We start from the raw sequence: 19,385 nt of genomic DNA on the forward strand, positions 1-19,385 counted from the left end.
AGTTGGGACTACAGGTGCCCGCCACAACTCCTGGCCATTTTTTGGTTGCAGTTGTCACTGTTTGGTGGGCTGGGACGGATTCGAACCTGCCAGCTCTGGTGTGTGCGGCTGGCGCCTTAGCTGCTTGAGCTACAGGTGCCACCCAATATTACTTTTCTTAAGAACGAATCAAGGGGCTCAGCGCCTGTAGCACAGTAGTTACAGCGCCAGCCGCATGCACCCAGGCTGGCGGGTTCAAGCCTGGCCCTGGCAAGAGAACTGCTTAAGTCCAAGAGTTTGAAGTTGCTGTGAGCTGTGATGCTACGTCACTCTACTGAGGGCAACATAGTGAGACTCTGTATAATTAAAAAAAAAAAAAGAACAGATCTAGGAAATAAGTAAATGTGCCAGACAGGCTCCTGATGAGCACCATCAGGCTTGGAGACAAAGCACCCCAAGCATAGGAATGCTGGCAAGCCTGGCCCTTCTTGGAAGCTTTCCCCCCCTTTCCATTCCATCCTGGAATGCATCTGTTGCTCCAGATGCAAGAAGTATCAGAATGTTGCTCTCCTGCCCAAGATCATCTCTTAGCCGTGGGTGGGGGGTAACACCCTAGTCTACTTGCTGGGTGCCTGAGAGTCTCCAACTAGATGGCCAAGATTGAGGGGTTCTGATAACAATCCCATACCTCAAGTAAGTTTCCTCCTAGCAGATATCTTGGTGCTGAGCAAGTCGGGTTTCCTGGTCTCTTTCTCTCAGGGCTTCACCCCACTCCCAATGAGACCTATCTAGGATGTTCACCTGCACCTTAGCCACAGCTACCACATGGCAGGAGCGTGTGATTCACCAGTTTTGGCCAGTTGATTGTGCCACACACAGTGTCAACTCAACAGTGTCATTAAGGAATAGCCGGAGGTGCAAGCTGAGAGGATGAGGCTCCACTGCCAACCTGACAGGCCAGCACCGCCAAGCATTCAAACTCTCACAGATTGACTCACGTGCAGTGTTAGGATGATCCCAACATCCAATCACAGAGAAGTCTTACAGCCCTGTAGCCAATCCGCATGTAGGACTGCAGTGCCCAGAATTCATTGCGATTGAGGACATATTTTAGCGACTCAGCAGACAACCCCCCCCTCCCTCCACCCCGCCTGAAGTTGCCTATAGGGGTTGTCGCTTTTGAGCATGCGCGTGGTGTGGGTTCCTAGTGTGTTTTTATGCTTTGGTTGCTGCAGCTTTGCGTTTTCCCGCTGTTTTCAGGAACGTGAGCGGCAGTCTCAGGGAAGAGAAACAGGATCCCGGCTCCTGAAGCACGAGTGAGAAAGGATACAGCGTTTAAGCCCGGGGAATCCACAATCTGAATAGGAGACTGCCTTATTCCGGAAGAGCCTCTTTGGAGCGATAGCCGGGACATTTTTCCCACGTGGGAAACGCGTCTGTGCATCAGAGAGCCCCTTCTGAAGGTGAGAAAACGCTCCTACCTGAAGGGACTTGGAGGCCGAGAACTTGACCTCCCACAGGGACGGAACAGACGCCCACCCTCAGCGCAGTGCCCCTACTGTCTTGGCATCTTAACGCAGTTTTTTCTTTGTGTTTTTGTTTTTCCAGTAGAAGATGACTGAAGACCGGCCTTTACTTGCGGTGCAGGAGGCCCTGAGGAAGTGCTTCCCGGTGGTGGAGGCGCAGGAGGGCCTGTGGCAGAGCACTCTGCGTGACTGCCAGCCCCTCCTGACCTCCCTCAGCAACCTGGCAGAACAGCTGCAGGCTGCACAGAACCTGCGGTTTGAGGATGTGCCGGCTCTTCGGGCCTTCCCCGACTTAAAGGAGCGACTGAGGCGCAAGCAGCTGGCAGCTGGTGACATTGTTCTGGACAAGCTAGCCGAGAAGCTGTAAGACACTGTTGCAGTGGGACCTCTGTCAAAAATCCATTTTCTGGCATTTCCCTTAACAAAAGCTAGGCACGGCAATGATAGGCTTCGTAGAAGTTACCAAAGCAGTGCAGAAAAGGAGTGGCAAAAGCATTTTAGCCTTTCTCTACAGATACTTTAGTAAAAGTCAGTAAGGAACTGTGCTGTAAACTTAGTATGTGCCAGCGGTAAGAGTTTACACACATTACCTCATAAAGTCTTTTCAACACATCTGTGACTTAACTTCACTTAATTCCATTTTGCAGGTGAGGAAGCAGGCTCAAGCAGACGGGGGTCACACAGCTAGTACATAGTAGATCTGGGATTCAAACTCAAGTGTGCCTGACACCAAAGCCAGAGCTCTGTTCTGCTGCACATTGGTGTGGGTGCCCAAGAATATTGTCTCCAAGCTCTGACTTATGCTTATTGTCAGACCCTCTATCTCAGAGTTATGGATGATTGAGTTATTGAGAACAGAAGAGGAGGGCATATGTTGCTTTTCCCTGACTCAGAACAAAAGAAAGTTCCAGGGTATAGGGTCTGTGTCATAGACTGACAGTAAACTGTCAAAGATGAGGACCTTTTATTCATTTATACTTAATACATTTATTAAGCATCTATGGGATGCCAAGCACAGGGTGTTGGGAATACAACAGTAAGGCAGACTTATTTCCTATTCTTAGCCGAATAGAACAGAGAGAGAGAATAAGTAAGTTAAATTATGTTGTGGTGTATTCTGATACTGATTAGTGCAGCCTATGAGGAGGGGGGAAGTTTCTGGGAGGAAGTGATTTAAAAAACCTGAAGGATGAACAGGTATAAACTGGGTCAGGTGGTGGATGTGGGTAGTGTTACCTATTAAGTAGTATGGCCAGAACAAAGTGATGGTAAGCCAGCCCATAAAGTCATGGCATAAGCTATGCAGAGGCTCATACAGTCATTAGATCTGTTTTTCATCTCTGGATTGAGGAGATTTTGGTGAGGGATAAAGATAGAAATCCCCAAGAACCTCTGCTTGGTCATAGGCACAGTTCATATGTACATTTAGTTCCTTGGTTAATAGTAACTATTTAGAAACTCTGTGGGAGGGTCAGCACCTATAGCTCAGTGGCTAGGGCACCAGCCACATACGTTGGAGCTGGCGGGTTCGAATCCAGCCTGGGCCTGCCAAACAACAATGACGACTACAACCAAAAAATAGCCAGGTGTTGTGACAGGCGCCTGGAGTCCCAGCTACTTGGGAGGCTGAGGCAAGAGAATCACTAAGCTCAAGAGTCTGAGGTTGCTGTGAGCTGTGATGCCATGGCACTCTACCCAGGGTGACAGCTTGAGACTATCTCAAAAAAGAATTCTGTGGGAATTGGCATTATTCATCATAGCCAAAAGGTGGACTCAGTCCAAATGTTTATAAACAGACAAAATGTGATATGTCCATACAGTGGAATATTAGCCATAAGAAGGAATGAAATGTAGTCAGCCCTTCATGTCCATGGGGTCTGCATCTATGGGTTCAACCAGCCATGGATGAGGGCAGGAGAATCATACAGTATGGTTGCATTTGTACTGAACATTTATAGACTTTTTTTTTTTTCAAAAAACTCAAGCATCTGTGGATCTTATCGTTTGCAGGGGATCCTGGGGCCAATCAACCCACAGTTAGTGAGGGATGACTATATTGATACCCAGGTACAACATGGATGAATCTTGAAAATATTCTAGTAAAAGAAATCAGACACAAAAGACCACATATTATATGATTCCATTTATATGAAATATCTAGAATAGGCAAATCCATAAAGATAGAAAATAGATTCATGGTTACCAGGGGTTGGGGAACAGGATTGGGGTTGACACTAATGGATGTGGAGTTTCTTTTTGGATGAGGAAAATCTAGAATTAGATAGTGGTGATGGTTGCACAACTTTGTGAATTTTCCAAAAAAAGAAAAAAAACCCACTGAATTATACATCTTTTTTTTTTTTTAAGACAGAGTCTCAAGCTGTCGCCCTGAGTAGCTAGAGTCTCTTTTTTTGTTTTTGTTTGTTTGTTTGTTTGTTTGTTTTGCAGTTTTTTTTGCCAGGGCTGGGTTTGAACCTTCCACCTCTGGCACATGGGACCAGTGCCCTACTCCTTTGAGCCACAGGTGCCGCCCTTTTTTGAGCAGCCAGCGTCTCAAGCTATCACCCTGAGTAAGTTGCTATGAGCAATTCTCCTGCCTCAGCCTCCCAAGTAGCTGGGATTACAGGCGCCTGTCACAACACCCAGATATTTTTTGGTTGTAGTTGTCATTGTTTGGTGGGCCCCAGGCTGGATTCGAACCTACCAGCTCCTCTGTTATGTGGTTGGCACCTTACCTGCTTGAGCTACAGGCACCAAGTGCCCCCCGCTTTTTAAAATCTGAGTGGACAGGACAACCAGGATGAAATAAAAAGTATATACCACATTAGAGTATTCAGAGTTTATTGATAGAGCTAAAAAAAGCTCTACAAAAGTTAAGACTTAGCAGGAGAGGGGTAGTGGAAATGGCTCACCCCCCCCTTTTTTTTTTTTGAGACAGAGTTTCACTTTGGTTTTTTTTTGTTTTTTTTTTTTTTTGCAGTTTTTGGCTGGGGGCCAGGTTTGAACCTGCCACCTCCAGTATATGGGGCTGGCGCCCTACCCCTTTGAGCCACAAGCACTGCCCAGTACTTTGTTGTTGTTATTTTCTTTTTGAGACAGAATCTCACTCTGTCTCCATCAGTAGGGTGCTATGGCATCGTAGCTCACAGCAACCTGCAACTCTTGGGCTTAAATGAGTCTCTTGCCTCAGCCTCCCAAGTAGCTGGGACCACAGGCACCCACCACAACACCTGGCTATTTTTTGTTGCATTTGCCACTGCTGTTTTAGCTGGCTGGGGCTGGGTTCGAACCCACCACCCTCTGTATATGGGGCTGGCGCCCTACCCACTGAGCCACAGGCACCACCCCAGAGTCTCATTTTGTCACTCTTCATAGATGCCATGGTATCATAGCTCACAGCAACCTCAAACTCTTGGGTTCAAGTGATTCTCTTGCCTCAGCCTTCTGGGTAGCTGAGATTACAGGTGCCCGCCACAGCATCTAGCTATTTTTAGAGATGGGGTCTCTCTGTTGCTCAGGCTGGTCTCAAACTCCTGAGCTCAGGCGTTCTACCCCCTTTGGCCTCCCCCAGTGCTGGGATTACAGGTATGAGCCACTGCACCTAGCCTTGTGAACTTTTATTTTAATTGATTACATTTGGTGTATGGGTGTTATTGCTTTAAGTCTATTTTTTTTTTATTCTGAGCCACAGAAAAATATTTGTGAAAGACAGTACTAGGCTAAAGAATAACTTGCCCTTTGGTAAGTTGTGGCAAAATTTGTCTTAGTGGCAGGGCCCCTTGGAATCACCAACGAAAAACAATATTTACTGTAAGCCAGGCGCTGCCCTAAGTACTTTATATGCATTATTTTATTTAATCTTTACAGTCCCTTTCATTCGCTCATTTGTTGAATAAGGATTTGTTGTTTTATGTGACAGTCTCTCTCCTAAGTACTTGGGATGTGCAGTGAGTAAAACAGATCGTGTTTATGCCTGAGGGAGAATAAGTAACTTTCTGAAGATGCACAGTAGTCTGCATGCATCCAGAGCCCAAACTTTACCGCTAAGGGGTTTACTAGGGTGAGGCTAGGGAGCATGTAGACAGTGCTGGTGTCTTGCTTCCCTTTCCTCTTGCTTATTCTCTTCCTACCTCTGTGGCATGGGATTATGAATGACATTTGCTCCAAACAGTTCTGTGGCAAGCCCAGAAAGGCTCCTTGGTCTTTACCTTATCTGCCAACTGGTCTCATCACAGCACTTTGAAAGTCATATAACTTCTTCAGCCTTTCCATCTTTAAGCCACCCCTACCCTGCCTCCAAAGCACCATCACTCATCTCTTTAGACTGGTGGTCCTCCTGGGGGTGGTTTTTCTATGAGGAGACATTTGGCAATGTCTGGAGACATTGATTATTATGAGTTGGGAGGGTCGAGGCATGGTTTATTCCTGTCATCTAGTGGGCAGAGGTGAAGCATGGTCCTAAACATCCAACAGCGCACAGAGCGGCCTGCCACAACAAAGAATCATGCAGTCCCGCTGGATGTGGTGGCTCACGCCTATAATCTTAACACTCTGGGAGGCCAAGGCAGGTGGATTGCCTGAGCTTAGGAGTTTGAGACCAGACTGAAAAAAAGGGAGACCCCGTCTCTACCAAAACCCAGAAAAACTAGCCAGGCATTGTGGCAAGAACCTGTAGTCCCAGTTACTCAGGTGGCTGAGACAAGGGGATTGCCTGAGCCCAAGAGTTTGAGGTTGCTGTGAGCTATGACACCACGGCACTCTACCCCAGGCAACAGAGTAAGATTCTGTCTCGGAAAAAAAAAAGAAGAATCATTCAGTCCAAAATATTAGTAATAGTATTCCATTGTGTGTAGCATATGAAAAATAAATACATGTCTATGTATCAGTAGTGCCAAAGTTGAGAAACTTTGCCTTAAACCTTTTTCCTGATGTTGCCTAATGTCACACTCTTTTCTCCAGAGCCATCCTCCTCAAGGTGCGCGACACGGTCAGCAGCCATGTGGAGCAAGTGTTTCAGACCTATGAGCAGCATGCAGACGTGGTTGGCATCGATGCTGTCCTGCAGCCTTCAGTTGTGAGTCCCTCTGTGGCTGACATGTTGGAGTGGTTGCAAGATATTGAGAGACATTATCGAAATTCATATCCTTTGCACACATTTCAGGTAGTGTCCACAGCCGTCCTAGAAAGCGTTTTTGATTTCACTTTTTGCAAGATGGAGATACTCTATAGCAGGTGTCCTCAAACTTTTTGGAAGGCCAGACTGCAGGCCTCAGAATGAGTTGGCTGCTAAGCAGGACAGGCAGCAGCGGCAAAAACACCCGGCAGGCGGATAAATGTCCTAGGCAGGCTGCATGTGGCCCACGGGCCGTAGTTTGAGGACGCCTGCTCTAAAGTTTAGGTCTATGGAGTGGTTACTACCTATAGGGCACTGTTCTCTGCTGAGAGATAGCCATTTTGAAAGGAAAATAGAATGTCAGTGATAAGTGCTATGGAGAAAGTCAGGAGTGATGATGGGGTTGTGAATTTAAATACAGCAGTAAATACAGGTCTCATGAGATAGTGATATTTGCACAAAGATGTGAAGAGGGTGAGGGAGGGACCTATGTGGATATTTGGAAGGAGGGTGTTCCAGGCAGAGGAAACATCAAATCTAAAGGCCCAAGGTAAGCACATACCTGGTGTATTCAGGAAATAGCAGGGAGCCCACTGTGGCTAGAGCAGAGTCTGAGGGGAGCCTAATAGGAGATGAGTTAGCAAAACAGTGGCTGAACTTTGTAGGCCCTCAAGGTCTGTGAAAGAATTTTGGCTTTTACTGAGGAAGCTCTTAGAAGGTTTTGAATAAGGAGTAACTGGATAAGACCTATATTTTTAACAATATCACCCTGGCTGTGTTCTGGGGAAAGACTAGAGGTATAGGGGGCAAGGGTGAAAGCAGAAAGACCAAATAATTGAAGTTCTGATCTTTTTCTCTCCATTTTTACCTGATGCTCAAATCTACCCTCTGGCTTAAGTTTCATCCTTCATGTAAATAACTTGCAAGCTGGCTGAGGACAGTGGCTCATGCCTATAATCCTAGCACTTTGGGAGGCTGAGGCGAGAAGATCGCCTGAACTCAGGAGTTTGAGACCAGCCTGAGCAAAGCGAGACCTCCAACTCTACTGAAAATAGAAAAAATTAGGCAGACATCCTGGCAGGTACCTGTAGTCCCAGCTACTTGAGAGGCTTTACACAACCTTTAGTATTTCTAGTTTTGAGTTTCATTTTCCTGCAGATGCCTCCAACTGGATTGTCCTTGGAACTCAAACTCAGGTTTAAAATTGAAATCCTTGGCTCGGCGCCTGTGGCTCAAGTGGCTAAGGCGCCAGCTACATACACCTAAGGTGGCGGGTTCGAATCCAGCCTGGACCCGCCAAACAACAATGATGGCTGCAACCAAAAATAGCTGGGCGCTGTGGTGGGCGCCTGTGGTCCCAGCTACTTGGGAGGCTGAGGCAGGAGACTCACTTGAACCCAGGCATTGGAGGTTGTGCCACAGCACTACCCAGGGTGATAGCTTGAGGCTCTGTCTCAAAAAAAATAAAATAAAATTGAAATCCTTGATCTAATCCTCAAATTCAACCCCTCTTTACTTGAGCTGTAGAATCAACCCTGTGTTTTCTTTTAATGGCAGGAGTAGCAGTAGTTGTGGTAATAGAAGTAGTAACAGTAGCAGCAGCGTGGACTGAAGCAGCAGAAACTATAGCTAACAATCCTCAGGGGCCAGGTGTGGTGGCTCACACCTGGTCCTAGTACTTTGGGAGGCTGAGGCGAGAGGATCACTTGAAGCCAGGAGTTTGAGACCAGCCTGAGCAAGAGCAAGACCCCATTTCTACAACAAAATGGAAAAATTAGGCAGGTGTGGTGGCACAAGGCCTGTAGTCCCTGCTTAGGCAAGAGGATTGCTTGGACCCAGGAGTTGAGGTTGCAGTGAGCTTTGATGATGCCACTGCACCCTGGTCAGACCAAGAGAGAGAGACTCAGTCTCCAAAACAACAGTAAGAGAAACAATACCGAGCACTTACTCAATACTGACCTGTGTGCTAGAATGTTTACACTGTCAAGTCTTTTAGTTCATTTTCCCTGGCACTTGTTATATTTTCTTTCTCTATCCCCTCTGCTACTTCCAAGGTTTTTTACCTCTAACTTGGATTCATAATTGCATATGACCTCTTAACACGTTTCTTTGTTTCTAGTGTCTCACCTGCAGGGATGTCCAGCCTTTTTTTTTGTCTGCTGCACATTAGAAGAAGAGTTGTCTCGGGCAACGTGTTAAACACAAAAACACTAATAAAAGCTGATGAGCAAAAATAAAAAAAAGGTCCATGTATACTACTCATAATTTCTGACACCACAGATAAGTAAAAAAAGTCCTTATAAAATCAGCATACGGCCTGCAAGTTGGATACCCCTGCATCTAAACAATCTCCAGTTAATGATCTCAATCCATATAGCTTCAGGAAATCTATTTCTGATCCTGTTACTTGTATTGGAATTGTTCTCTGCTTCTATACGAATGGCTTCTGTTGTTAGTAGCATAAAGTTCAGAATCACTGCCTTGGTACTCCAGTGTCCTTTGTGTTCTGGTGTAACCTACCTTTCAGCTGCCTTTTCTACTATTCTCTGTCTTTTTTTTTTTATTTAGAGACAGAGTCTCACTTTATCACCCTTGGTAGAGTGCTGTGGTGTCACAGCTCACAGCAACCTCCAGCTCTTGGGCTTAGGCGATTCTCTTGCCTCAGCTTTCTGAGTAGCTTGGGACTACAGGCGCCCACCACAACACCCAGCTATTTTTTTTTTTTTTTTTTTTTTTTTTTTTTTTTTTTTTGTGATTTGGGCAGGGCTGGGTTTGAACCCGCCACCCTCGGTAAATCGGGCTGGTGCCGCACTCACTGAGCCATAGGCACCGCCCATATTCTTCTGTTCTTTACATGTTGTCCTTGCCACTGAAGTGGAAGTTTTGCTTTCCCTGAACCCATTCTATGTGTTGCCGTTCTGTGCCTTTGCTTATATGTTTCCTACCAGCCATGTTAATAAAGAGTTGCTCAAGAAATATTTGTAGTATAGCTTAATGCTGCCCACTTGATAAAATGTAAGGATAGCTGCTCCTTTTAGCTCAGGGTATTTTTTCCGTCAACGTATTTCATCTGAGCAGTCCTTAACTTCCAGGAAGGTATCTGAAAAGAAAATCTCTCTTCTCCTCGATCCAGTGGGGAGACTTGGCAAACATCCAAGCTTTGCCCAAGGCGTGGGACCGAATTTCAAAAGATGAACAGCAAGACCTTGTACAAGGTGCTAGATTTTGTTTATTCCTTCATGTCTCTTTGCTTGCTGTGTGATTCACCTCTTTGTAAGCACTAGAGAGGTGCCATTGCTCTGCCTCTCTGTCTTATAAATCTGATGTTTTATGTTCTTTGGAGAGCAAGTGATGCCACAGTTTTTCTTTCTTCCTATTCTAGGTATCCTGTTGAATGTTTCCTTCTTCCTGGAAGAGTAAGGAAACTATTTGTCTGGAGACCAGGGCCACCACAGTGGAAGACTGGCATCGCTGCGTTCTGTTCTAAAGAAATGTCAAGTGTAGGCTTGGTGCCCGAAGCATTGAGGCCAGCAGGTTCAAACCCAGCCCAGGCCTGTTAAACAACAACTGCAGAAAAAATAGCCAGGTGTTGTGGCAGGCACCTGTAGTCTCAGCTACTTGGGAAGCTGAGACAAGAGAATCGCTTAAGCCCAAGAGTTTGAGGTTGTTGTGAGTTGTAACACTACGGCGCTCTACTGAATGTGACATAGTGAGACTCTGTCTCAAAAAAAAAAAAAGAAATGCCAGTGTTTCAACCTGATACATTTGAAATATCAAGTCTAGAAGCTAAGGGTTGGGTCTCAGGAGGATTGGTGCTCGGTGTCTCCAGCATTGGAGTTTCTCCATCCCAGGCCCTGACTGAGAGTACATGGACCACCTTTTGCCCTTTTCTGAAGCTCAAGAAAGTGGGTGGAAGCAGAGAGAAAGTAGTAAAGGTGATGGTGAAGAACAAGATGCCACAGTGTCCATCACAGAACCCAAAGTGGTACGGGAGGAAAGGATGGGGTAAAGAGCGGCACTGCCATCGGTGTCATTCAGAGCACTGAGTATGGTTGATGCCAGGTCCTGGTTTTGGTATTTGTGACAATACCTGAGTCCTTGATGAACGAGAAAGTGGTTTTGATGATTTAAACAAACCAGGATGATAGTGATGGAAAATAAAACAATTCTGGTCAATTGAATAGTTGCTATCACCAAGCCACGTTCAGTTTCCAGATCCTGCCACCAGGGGGAGGTGGTAGAGCACGAATTGTTGTGAATGCATGGTCTCTGTAGACAAGTGTTACTGACAGTAGTGAGACTCCTAAAATGACAGATTTTTTTGGCACAATCTGGTACCTGACTTGGTGCATTCCTGTGCACAGGTGGGGGAACATCAGTCCTGAGTTAGACAACCAGGGTTACATTTCTGAGCTCAGCATCTTCATCTGTGCAATGTTGTTTTCAGAACTTTCAGCTTCCAAGGGTATTGTAGAAATCTCAATCCTTGAATAGAAGGGGCTTAATAAGGAGTAGTTTGGGATTTTTTTTGTTTGTTTTGTTTTGTTTTTGCAAAGCTAGAAATATATATTTATTGTGCCAAGTCCAAATTCTAAAAGCCAGTTTGATACACAATACAGATGAATTTTGGGTTGACAGAAAAATGGGTAGATACTAAATTTAATTAAATTTAGTGCCAGACCCAGTCAGTGACTGTGGGAAGGAGTCTGAATTGCAGGCCAGTGTGACCGTCTCCCCTTCATTGGCATCCTCTGACTTCTTCACAGCTTTAACATTGGGGGCCCCTCAATGTTGGCCCTGGTTGCAGGCTCAGGGAGGAAGACACATGAGTACTCTCCTGAGCGGTCATGGGGATCCATGTAGTACTCCATGGTCAGGCCAGTCTGTGAGTCCTCCTTCACAACCTGGCGGTGGCCAGGGATCTCTGTAGTGTTCTCATTCAAGGCGCAGGTGAGGTGTGTCTTGGGGCCCATCTCATCTATGAAAATGGAGACTGCACCGGCAGCCCTAGCAGTGCCTTGGATGCCCAGCAGCACAAACGCAGCTGCCGTGTCACCTGTCTGCACCCACCCCACCTTTGTTTTGTTTTTGAGACAGTCTTGCTCTATTGCCTGGGCTAGAGTGCCATGGCATCAGCCTTGCTCACAGCAACCACTCACTCCTGGGCTATAGCAATCTTCCTGCTTTAGCCTCCTGAGTAGCTGCGACTCCTACAGGCACCCACCATAATGCATAGCTAATTTTTTTTCAGTAGAGATGGGGTCTTACTCTTGCTCAGGCTGGGCTTCAACTCCTAAGCTCCAGAGATCCTCCCACCTTGGCCTCTCAGAGGGCTAAGATTACAGGCATGAACCACTGTGCTTGACTTAAGAGTAGATATTTTTCAAAATGAATATAACTATTTTTTGCTTTTTATGAAAGTGATACAATTTTATAAAAAGCATAGGAAAACTAGAAAAAATGTAAAATGTAGAAAAATATAAAACTCCATCAGATATTTTGATATATATTTTAGTGTCTATTCACAATTTTTTAAAAGAACTAGTGTTTTGATACATACTGCTAATTTTTTAAACTTAATATAGCTGCCTGTCTTTTCATATTGTAAATATAGCTTAACATAATTATATACATTGTATATCTTTTATAAATGTGTTTTATCTTACAGTTAACATTTTTTCTTAACCTTTTACATGTGTTTTTCAAAATCTTCATGTTCTTCTGACTAGAAAGGTAATACATTCTGATTTTGAAAAATGAAATTATTATATAGAAATGTACCAAATTTACCAGGTAACTACTTAACAGTGTGACAATATTTTTACAGGAATTAAAAAAAAATCTATCATGAATACATAAATATTTCAAGTAGAACTTAAAAGATACTTGAGTATTGAGTCTTAGATGGGGACAGAGATGACAGACCTAGAAAGGCTTACAGTCAACCAGGGAAAGATTTAAACCTGTTTCTAAAATTTTAATGTGCATGTGAATCACTGATACCTTGTTAAAATTTATTTATTTACTTTTTTATTTAAGAGACAGGGTCTTGCTCTGTCATGGAGTGAATGGACACAATTAAAGACCGCCTATGCTCAAGTGATCCTCCCACCTTGGCTTCCCAAGTAACTGGGGATACAGGTGTGCACTGCCATGCCTGCCCAATTTTTCTACTTTTTGTAGAGAAAGGGTCTCACTGTGTTGCCCAGGCTCGTCTTGAACTCTTGGGCTGAAGTGATCCTCCTACTTTGGCTCCCAAAGTACTAGGATTATAGGTGTGAACTACCATGCCCAGCCTTAAAATTTAAATTCTGGTTCTGTAAGTCTGGGATGGAGTCTGAGATTCTGCCTTTTCAGCAAGGTCCCAAGAAACATTGATACTTATTGTTCAAGGACCAGGCTTTGAGTTTTACAGATTTATTTATTTATTTATTTAGAGACAGAGTCTCATTTTGTTGCCCTCTGTAAAGTGCAGTAGAGTCGTAGCTCACACTAACCTCAAACTCTTGGGTTCAAGTGATTCTCTTGCCTCAGCCTCCTGACTACAGGCGCCTGCCACAATGCTCGGGTATGTTTAGAGACAGGGGTTTTGCTGTGGCTCAGGGTGGTCTCGAACCTGTGAGCTCAGGCAGTCTACCTGCCTTGGCCTCCCAGAGTGCTAGGATTACAGGTGCGAGCCACCACTGCACTCAGCCCATCTGGGTATTTTTAGAGGCAGGTCTTGCTTTTTTATAGATTTAACTTGTAACACTATAATGTAATAATAAAATTGTTACAGTTGAAGTGAAAACAGAGTACTATGGGAGAACAGAGGTGATAACTAATGTGGGACTACTTCATGGGGACAGTGACATCCGAGGTAGCCCTTGAGGGCAGTTTTACTTGGGACTAGGAGAGGGGTGCAGGGTATTCCATGTGCAGGGACACGGGCAAAGGCAGTGTTTCACATAGAAGGGAAGCTAGCAGCACAGGTTTACTGTGTGCCAGGCATTGTGCTTCTTGGTGTTACTCCCTAGATCGGCAAATATTAATCGTTTAGTATAAAAAGGAAGGAAGGAAGAAATGAAAGAAAAACCAACTAGCTCTGTATAGCAAGTAACAAGAGTTCACAGAAGGATGGAAGTGGAAGAATGGCAAGAAATGGGCCCATAAGCAGGGATTGGAACCAAATTGTGAAGAGCCCTAAATCCTAGTTCAAGTGTATTTTGTTCTACACATGGGAGTTGCTTGTGTATGTCTGTGGAATAAAGAATGGTTTAAACTTCCTCCCTGAAACTAAGTATTAACTAAATAGAACCAAATATGTTTATGGTGCTTAGTAATAACTATATATTACTTAAGTATAATTTTTTTTTGAGACAGCGTCTCACTATGTCGCTATTGTTAGAGTGCTATGGTGTCACAGCTCACAGCAACCTCAAACTCTTGGGTTTAAGCTATTCTCTTGCCTCAGCTCCCGGAGTAGCTGGGACTACAGGTGCCTACCACAATGCCTGGCTATTTTTTTGTTACAGTTGTTTAGCTGGCCCAGGCTAGGTTTGAACCCACCAACCTGGGTGTATGTGGCTGGCACCCTACCCACTGAGCTACGGGCGCTGCCTATAATTTTTTTTTTTTGAGACAGAGCCTCAAGCTGCCCCCCTAGGTAGAGTGCCGTGGCATCACAGCTCACAACAACCTGAAACTCCTGGGCTCAGGCGAGTCTTCTGCATCTGCCTCCCAAGTAGCTGGGACCACAGGCACCTGCCATAACGCCCAGCTATGATTTTTTTTTTTTTTGGTTGCAGCCATCATTGTTTGGCGGGCCTGGGCTGGATTTGAACCCGCCACCTTAGGTGTATGTGACTGGCACCTTAGCCACTTGAGCCACAGGCTCTGAGCCTTTTTGTTTTTTTAGAGATAGAGTCTCACTTTGTTGCCCTCAGTAGAGTGCTGTGATGTCACAGCTCACAGCAACCTCCAGCTCTTGGGCTTAGGTGATTCTCTTGCCTCAGCCTCCCAAGTAGCTGGGACTACAGGCACCTGTCATAACGCCCGACTATTTTTTTTGTTGTTGTTGTTGCAGCTTGACTGGGGTCAGGTTCAAACCCACCACCCTCGGTATATGGGGCCAGCCCCTACTCACTAAGCTACAGGCACCACCATCCCCTCACCTTTTTTTTTTTTTTTTTTTTTTTGAGACAGAGTCTTGCTCTGTCTTGCTCTTTATTTAAGAGACAGGGTCTTGCTCTGTCATGGAGGGGGAATGGACACAATTATAGACCGCCTATGCTCAAGTGATCCACCAATCCTAGTACTTTGGGAGCCAAGTACTCTGAGACAGGGTCTACCTGTTGCCCTAGGTAGAGTGCTGTGCGTCAGCTCATAGCAACCTCCAACTCTTGGACTCCAGGGATCCTCTTGCCTCAGTTTTTCTTTTTCTTTTTTTTTTTTTAAGTAGAGACGGGTCTTGCTTTTGCTCAGGCTGGTCTTGAACTCCTGAACTGAAGCAAGCCACCTGCTTTGGTCTTCACAGCATAAGCCACCATTAGAGGCATGAACCACCATTGCAGATGTGAGCCACCACACCTGGCCCAATAATTTAGTATAATTGTTTTCATTTTGTTTCCTCTTAGCTTTTTGTCTGTTAAAATGCCATTCTTTTAAAATTTAAAATAAATTTGATTAAGTGATATATCCACATTATAAAAAAGACACAAAAGCATATTTAGGCTAGGCATGGTGATTCATGCCTGTAATCCTAGCACTCCGGGAGGCTGAAGTGGGAGGATTACTTATGGCCAAGATCTGGAGACCAGACTGAAAAAGAGAGGTGAGACCCAGTCTCTATGAAAAATAGAAAAATAATCTGGCACTGTGGTGGGCATCTCCCAGCTGCTTGGGAGGCTGAGGCAGGAGAATTGCTTGACCTAGGAGTTCAAGGTGGCAGTGAGTTATGATGAGGCCACTGCGCTCTGGGCAGCAGATTAAGACTCTGTCTCAAAAACAAACAAAAACCAAAAAAAAAAAAAAAAAAAAAATTTAGTGAAAAATTCTTTCCCAGTTACCCAGTTCCCTTTGCTAGTGGCAACCAATATTAAATATTTCTAGTGTATTCTTTCAGAAATATTTGCTTATATAAGTGTGAAGGTGGGTATCCTCTGAGACATCCCCCAGTGGTCCCACCTTTAGTTTTCCTGCCCTTGTATACACCCTTACCCTTCAGTGTTGACTGAATTTATAGATTTGCTTCTAATGAGAAGAATACTGCACCAGTGGTAGGATATCATGTCTGAAACTAAGTTATGGAGACAGACCGTTGTTTGCATCTTTGGTGCTTTCTCTCACTCTTGGTTCACCGCCCTGGAGGAAGTTACCTGCAACACTGAGGTGGTCCTGTGAGGAGACTAAAGCCTGCCAACCACATGAGTGAACTTGGAAGTGGATCCTTCCTCCCCCAGTTGAGCCTTCAGATGGGTCCACAGCAGCTACCAGCTTGATTAAAACCCCATGAGGCTCTTCACCAAAGACAATCAGCTAAGGTGTACTCAGATTACTGACCCATGTAAACTGACATAATAAATGTTTAAAGTCACTAAGTTTTGGGGCAATTTGGTTCATAGCAATAGATAATTATTACAACAAAAATGTTTGTGTTTTCTCCCTTGCTTTTATATGAATAGTAACATAGTTTATACCCAGTTTTGTACCTTGTTGTTTCCACTTATTGTATCTTGGAGTTGTATATGAATACATTAAGAGCTTCCTTAATTTTTTTGTTCAAATACTAGTGTAATTTTCTATAGGGCAAGTGTACCATAATTTATTTAACTGGTCCCTTGCTGATGGATATTTGTTTCCAGAGTCCTATTAGGCTTTAGCAATCCTCCCTGTACTCCTCCTGTTCATTAGGTTTTACCAGCACCCCCCACCCCGAATTTTCCTTTTAGCTAATACTACCCTTACCAATAAAAAAGAAATTCTGTTAGTATTTTTACTGGAGTCATATTAAATTTATAAACTAATTCAGGGAGAATAATCATAGTGAGACTAATATCGTGTTTCCCCCCAAAATAAGACACTGTCTTATATTTATTTTTTCTCAGGAAGACACACTAGGGCTTATTTTCAGGGGACATCTTATTTTTATTAAGTATAATACAACAATCTACATTTATTCAAATACAGTTAAGTCATCTTCTTCTGGAACCTGACAGGGAGCCGACCTTGGTGGGGCTGGTGCTAGTGATGCGTGAACTCCTTTCCCCTAGCTGTTCGCATGTGCTCCATAGGATGCCTGCGACCGTGGTTACCACACGCGCAAGTGCCAACCAGCTGGGAGAAAGGAGCTGTGGCAGATAAAAGGTATTCCTGTCTTCCTTACTGCTCTATGCTGAAATGCGTGCCATGGCTATGCAGCGTATCTGCCCATCACTAGGTGTTATTATCAGGGTAGGGCTTATATTTAACAAATGCATAGAAATCCTGCTAGGCCTTATTTTGGGGGTAGGTCTTATTTTCAGGGAAACACAGTAGCACTTTTTATTTTTTAAATTTTTATTCATTTTTTTGACAAAGAATTTCAGTCTGTCACCCTGGGTAGAGTGCTGTGGCATCATAGCTCACAGCAACCTCAAGCTCTTGGGCTCAAGTGATTTTTTTTTTTTTTGAGACAGCCTCAAGCTGTCCCCCTGAGTAGAGTGCTCTGGCATCACAGCTCACAGCAACCTCCAACTCCTGGGCTCAAGCGAGTCTCCTCCCTCCACCTCCCAAGTAGCTGGGGCCACAGGCACCTGCCACAACGCCCAGCTATTTTTTCGTTGCCCATTGTTGTTTGGCAGGCCCAGGCTGGATTCAAACTCACCACCTTTGGTGTATGTGGCTGGTGCCTTGGCCACTTGAGCCACAGGTGCCTAGCCTGCTCAAGTGATTCTTGCCTCAGCCTTTTGAGTAGCTGGGACTACAGGCACTTGCCACAACGCCTGGCTAGTTTTTCTGTTTTTAGTAGAGACCAGGTCTCTTGCTGAGACTGGTCTTGAACTCCTGAACTCACCTGCCTCGGCCTCCCCGAGTGCTAGGATTCCAGGAGTGAGCCACCGCACCCAGCCGCACTTCTCATTTTAGTATGCTACTGGCTTACAGATGAAGATATCAAATGTGAGTTTTTCTTTGCTCTGCTAAGTTAGAATCCCTCCTTCCCTGTCAGTGTGAGAAAGTCTATTGGGATGAAATTTTGGTTTCTCTCTTTCCTGTCCCTACCCCCATCCACATGTAAAAATTGATCTTAAGATTATTCCCTCAGAGTAAGGGTTGTCCCAAGCTACTAGGTTGCCTAGGTTCTGAAAAGGACTCCTGCTGCCCAAGGAGAGGCTAGGCTCTATGGTGACAGTATTATGTCTGACTGTGATCAGGATGGGAGAAGCCAAGTACCATGCCAACCTACTCAAGCTTGGATTGTTTATTTTTTTGCCCTCTGAGAGAGTAGACAGTGCAGCAGGTTTGGGGAGGAGGGGAAGAAACATGTGCTCGTCACCTAGACTTGGGTTCAAATTTCAGCTCAACCTTTTATTAATAGTTAACAGCCAAATGATCTTGGGCAAGTGATTTCCCCTCTCTGGTTCCTCAGCTGTATAGTGAAAGTGCTGATACATTTTTACAGTGTTGTAAGGTTTAAAGGAAAGGAGATGTGTGAGGGCTTTTGGTAAATTTACAAATTTAAGAGATTGAGGCCGGGGGTGGTGGCACACATTTGTAATCCCAGTGGTTTGGGAGGCCGAGGCGGGAGCATCACTTGAGCCCAGGAATTTGAGGCCAGCCTGGGCTCAAAGCAAGACTCTGTCTCTATAAAAATTAATATAATTAGCTGGGTATGGTGGTGTACCCTTGTAGTCCCACTTACTCTTGAGCCCAGAAGTTTAAGGTTATGTAGTGAGCTGTGATGATGCCACTGCACTTTAGCCTGAGCAACAGAATGAGATCTTGTCTCAAAAAAAAGGGAGGGGCATTGAAGTTAATTAAGCTTTACTTTTTTTTCCATGAAAGGCAGGTATGTATTGACACTATAACAAGATTTGAGGGAGGCACATCTCATACTTGAGTGGGAAAGCCCAATCATCAGGCTTATGAACTGCAAAAGGATCTCATTTCAGCCTTGTTAGTCACCTAGTAAGCACATAGCACCTACCCCACTAGGTAGACGAGGAGACTGAGACAGTGAGTTTTCTCAGCACCCACAGCTTGTCAGTGATGTTGCCAGAATCTGTACCAGGGTTTTCTTGGTTCTGGTGAAAGGATCTTTCCTCCACTCCTCTCTCTGCCACAGAGCCAAAAGCACACCCAAAACCTGCTGAGTTGTAACACGAGCGAGGTTTTCTGAATGTCCAGCCCTGCCTAGGACATGGTTCCTCCAGTGCAGGGCTCCCCTTGTCTGACTTGACAGTGGGATGGGCAGTCTCCAGGCCCTCCAGGGTAGCTGCCAGTTACCCCGCTCCTGACCCCATAACCAAGAGGGTTTGAGTGAATCCTGTGTTGTCTGCCAGAGTCCTACACTTCAGCCTTTTCTCCAGGGCCTGTTAGAAGAAAACCAGTCCTTAAGGAATGATGGTGTGTGTGTAGGGGGTACTACTTCCAGGCACTCTCCCTCCTCCCTGTCATTCCTGGAGGCTCCTTCTTCATTTCTGCATGGTGCACAGAAGAGTCATTTTTGTGAGACTGGATCCTGGCAGAGCTTACTGGGGTCCCAGCCTTAGTGATTCTGATCCAGCGTATCTGCATTTTTTTTTTTTTTT

At 44.9% G+C, this 19,385-nt stretch overlaps 1 protein-coding gene and 1 non-coding gene across 2 annotated transcripts; one reads left to right on the forward strand and one right to left on the reverse strand.

Annotated features, from left to right (window-relative positions):
• The first annotated feature begins 1,175 nt into the window (after nucleotides 1-1,175).
• On the forward strand, nucleotides 1,176-10,161 carry CUNH1orf109 (chromosome unknown C1orf109 homolog). Its single transcript, XM_003788158.3, has 5 exons — nucleotides 1,176-1,442; nucleotides 1,591-1,868; nucleotides 6,465-6,653; nucleotides 9,715-9,833; nucleotides 10,001-10,161. Exons 2-5 carry the CDS (start codon nucleotides 1,594-1,596, stop codon nucleotides 10,036-10,038), a joined length of 621 nt encoding a protein of 206 aa, XP_003788206.1. The 5' UTR covers nucleotides 1,176-1,442; nucleotides 1,591-1,593; the 3' UTR covers nucleotides 10,039-10,161.
• Nucleotides 10,162-18,633: 8,472 nt separating this feature from the next.
• LOC111724756 lies at nucleotides 18,634-18,736 on the reverse strand. The gene has a single exon (XR_002772994.1). It is a non-coding gene; the product is annotated as a small nucleolar RNA U13 (small nucleolar RNA).
• Nucleotides 18,737-19,385: the final 649 nt, after the last annotated feature.

The sequence above is a fragment of the Otolemur garnettii genome, unplaced genomic scaffold, assembly GCF_000181295.1.
Source record: "Otolemur garnettii isolate 467f Iridium unplaced genomic scaffold, OtoGar3 scaffold00025, whole genome shotgun sequence".
Classification (NCBI taxonomy): Eukaryota; Metazoa; Chordata; class Mammalia; order Primates; family Galagidae; genus Otolemur; species Otolemur garnettii.